Source organism: Aphanomyces invadans (assembly GCF_000520115.1).
Source record: "Aphanomyces invadans strain NJM9701 unplaced genomic scaffold supercont1.2, whole genome shotgun sequence".
NCBI lineage: Eukaryota > Oomycota > Saprolegniomycetes > Saprolegniales > Verrucalvaceae > Aphanomyces > Aphanomyces invadans.
Window position 1 is genome coordinate 1,086,177 of NW_008580147.1, and position 2,981 is coordinate 1,089,157.

Consider the following 2,981-nt stretch of genomic DNA (forward strand, 5'->3'; position numbering starts at 1 on the left):
ACAAAACAAAGTGTTGGCTGGGGGTGGAACTTCTCACACATGATCTCAAACAACAACGCATTCCTGCCAAACGTTCATAAGAAGGTGGCACCCAAGGCCCAGCCCATGTACGCGTAGACGTCGGCTGCTTCTTGGAGCACCTTGCTCGTCGGTTTGCCCGCCCCGTGGCCCGCTTTCGTTTCGATGCGAATCAAGAGCGGGTTCTTCTGGTTCGGGTGGCTGCCCAACTTGTGCTGCACTTCCGCAATCAACTTGAGCGAATGCAGTGGCACGACACGGTCGTCGTGGTCACCCGTCGTCAACAAGTACGCAGGGAACCCGCCGTGATCGTTGGCCAACCCGAAGCTCTTCGCTTCGAACGAAGGCACGTTGTGCAACGGCGAGTACTTGGAGATGTACTCGAACGCTTCAGGCTCGTCGGGGTTGCCAAAATCCGTCACCCAGCCATGCCCGACAGTGAACTTGTGGAATCGGAGCATGTCCATGACGCCGACGGCACCAACGGCGCAACGGAACAAATCGGGACGCTGGTTCGCACACGCGGCCACCAACAGACCGCCGTTCGACCCACCGTGGATCGCAATCTTCGACGAGCTCGTGTACCCTTCCTTGATCAAGTACTCGGCCGCACCTTGAAAGTCATCAAACACGTTCTGCTTGTTGCCAAACGTGCCGGCCTGGTGCCACGCCTGGCCGTACTCGCCACCGCCTCGCAGCGACGGCAACGCCAGGAGACCGTTGAAGTGCTGCACGAAGATCGTGCGGCTCGCCGAAAACGACGGCGTCAGCGAAATGTTGAACCCACCGTACCCATACAAGTACGTGGGGATGTCGCCCGTGCGAGCCAGGTTCTTCTTGGACACCAAAAACATCGGAATCTGCGTGCCGTCCTTGGACGGGTACCACACTTGCTTGGCCTCAAAGTCCTCGGGGTTGAAGCCGGGCACCTTGGCCTCGCGGAACACCGCCGGCGAGCTCGTCGACGGGTCCGTCAGGTCTTCGCGGTAGATCGTGCCAGGGTACAGGAACGAGATGAACTTGAAAAAGAGTTCCGGCGAGTCCCGCTTGCACGACACGTTGACCGTCCCGATGCTGGGGAGGGCGATGTTGCGCACAAACTCGCCCGACTGCTTGTACAGACGAATCGTGTCACTCGCGTCCTTCAAGTATTCGGCCACGAGCAGGTCTTTGCGCACGGCATGGGCAGCCGTCAACACGTCCACGCCTTCCGGAATCACTTCGGTCCACACGATCGTGTCGCTCAGGATATTGTCCACCTTGATGATGCGCTTGCGAGGAGCGTCCAAGTTGGTGACAAAAAAGAACTCGGGGCCGTTGTTGAGGAGGTATTCGTAGCTGTAGTCAGTGTTGTCAACGACAGTGTGCACAGGGATGCTTTGGTTGCCATCGGACGAGGCAATGAATGCTTGGGCTTCGGCCAGGTCAGCGACGAAAAGCATGTTGGCGTCCTTGCACCCATCCATGGTGCTGATGAGGAGGAACTTGCCGTCGTCCGACACATTAGCGTGGAGGTAGTACTTGGGATGTTGGGGGAACGAAAACACAAACTTGTCGTCGGATTGCGGTGTGCCGACCTTGTGGTAATAAATCGCAGGGTTTTCGTTCAAATCGGTTTCCGTGCCGGCTGTCTTGCCGTCAGCACCGGATTCGCGCGACTTGGGGGCGGGGTACCGTCCATAAAAGAAACCCTACCAAATGGTTCAAGGAACGGTGATGACAAGGAATCGAGCACGATACCACGTCGTCATGGGTGAACTCGATCCCACTGAACTTGACCCACTCCAACGTGTCTTGCAAGTGCTCGACCGTGCCATCGGCATGAATGGCAATCAACTTAATAGTTTGCCAGTCGGACCCGCCCTTGGACACACCGTACGCAAAGTACAGGATGCCACTAGCCGACTTGCCTTCGGAGAAGTTGTAGGTACCCAATGCGGCTGTACCGTCTTCGGCCAACGTGTTGGGATCAAGCAATACCTTGGGCTCACTCGTCAAGGAGTCTTGCATGTACAGCACGCTCTGGTTTTGCAGACCGTCGTTCTTGAAGTAAAAGTAGCGACCGCCGCGTTGAAAAGGCGACGAGTACTTTTCGTAGTTGAAAAGCTCGGTGTTGCGCGCGAGGAATTCCTTGCGGTACGGAATGTCCTGGAATACTTTTTGCGTCAGCTCGTTTTGAGCTGCAACAAACGCTTCCGTTTCCGGGCTGTCAGGGTCTTCCAACCAGCTATTGACACAAGTTATCAACAGGCATCCACATGGACGCTTCCCTACCGGTAAGGGTCAGCGATGACCTTTCCATGGATGACGTCTTGGTGGTCTGAACGGTGGACGGCAGGGTATTGGTACGCTGGTGCGGCCATGGTCGGGCAAATTTGAAAATGAAAGGCGAACGAAACAGCGCCACTTCAGCGTTCCATCCGGATATCCATGGAAATCGACAAAACCAGCGGATGCCATTTTTGTCCACTGTTCGACCTTGGAATATCTGGAACGGAGATTCGGCATTGCAAACGCACCGCTCTGCCTGGAGCTGTTTCCACCACGGCAGGCAGCATTGCACGCCCAAGGACACATTTCCCACGACAACACTACGGTTGTGGTGTTTGAAGCGTCCGTCGTCCAAGAGGTGGCGTCCACAAAGGGTCGACACCCTACGAGCAGTTAGAAGGCATTCTAGACAGGCCGGCCACTGCGATCGTATCCGGCATGTGATTGCGGATTACTCCTTCCCCTTGCCAACTTCAACTTCAAGGTGGTGCCAGCCAATGGCATTTGCCCACTGCGGCAGCCGTGGGAGGTGGGGTCACAACCATTGTGGGATCGAGTAGTTGTTTGATCATGCGGGGTGCTGCTTCGGATTCGTACTACGTAGTAAAAACTGCGGCAGAACACCCCCCCCCCCCACGTCGATTTACGCCGGTCCCCCGAAGCGTCCCTGGCGAGCAACATGGTGAGACGTG

General features: G+C 56.4%; 1 protein-coding gene across 1 annotated transcript; it reads right to left on the reverse strand.

Moving 5' to 3' along the window:
- Positions 1-74: 74 nt before the first annotated feature.
- Positions 75-2,396, reverse strand: H310_01209 (hypothetical protein; the record flags this gene model as incomplete). The annotated part of the gene is made up of 3 exons (XM_008864264.1): positions 2,293-2,396; positions 1,759-2,245; positions 75-1,709 (listed from the first exon to the last, which is right to left on the reverse strand). The coding sequence occupies exons 1-3, from the start codon at positions 2,379-2,381 to the stop codon at positions 75-77; spliced, it is 2,211 nt and encodes a 736-aa protein (XP_008862486.1). The 5' UTR covers positions 2,382-2,396.
- Between the last annotated feature and the right edge of the window lie 585 nt (positions 2,397-2,981).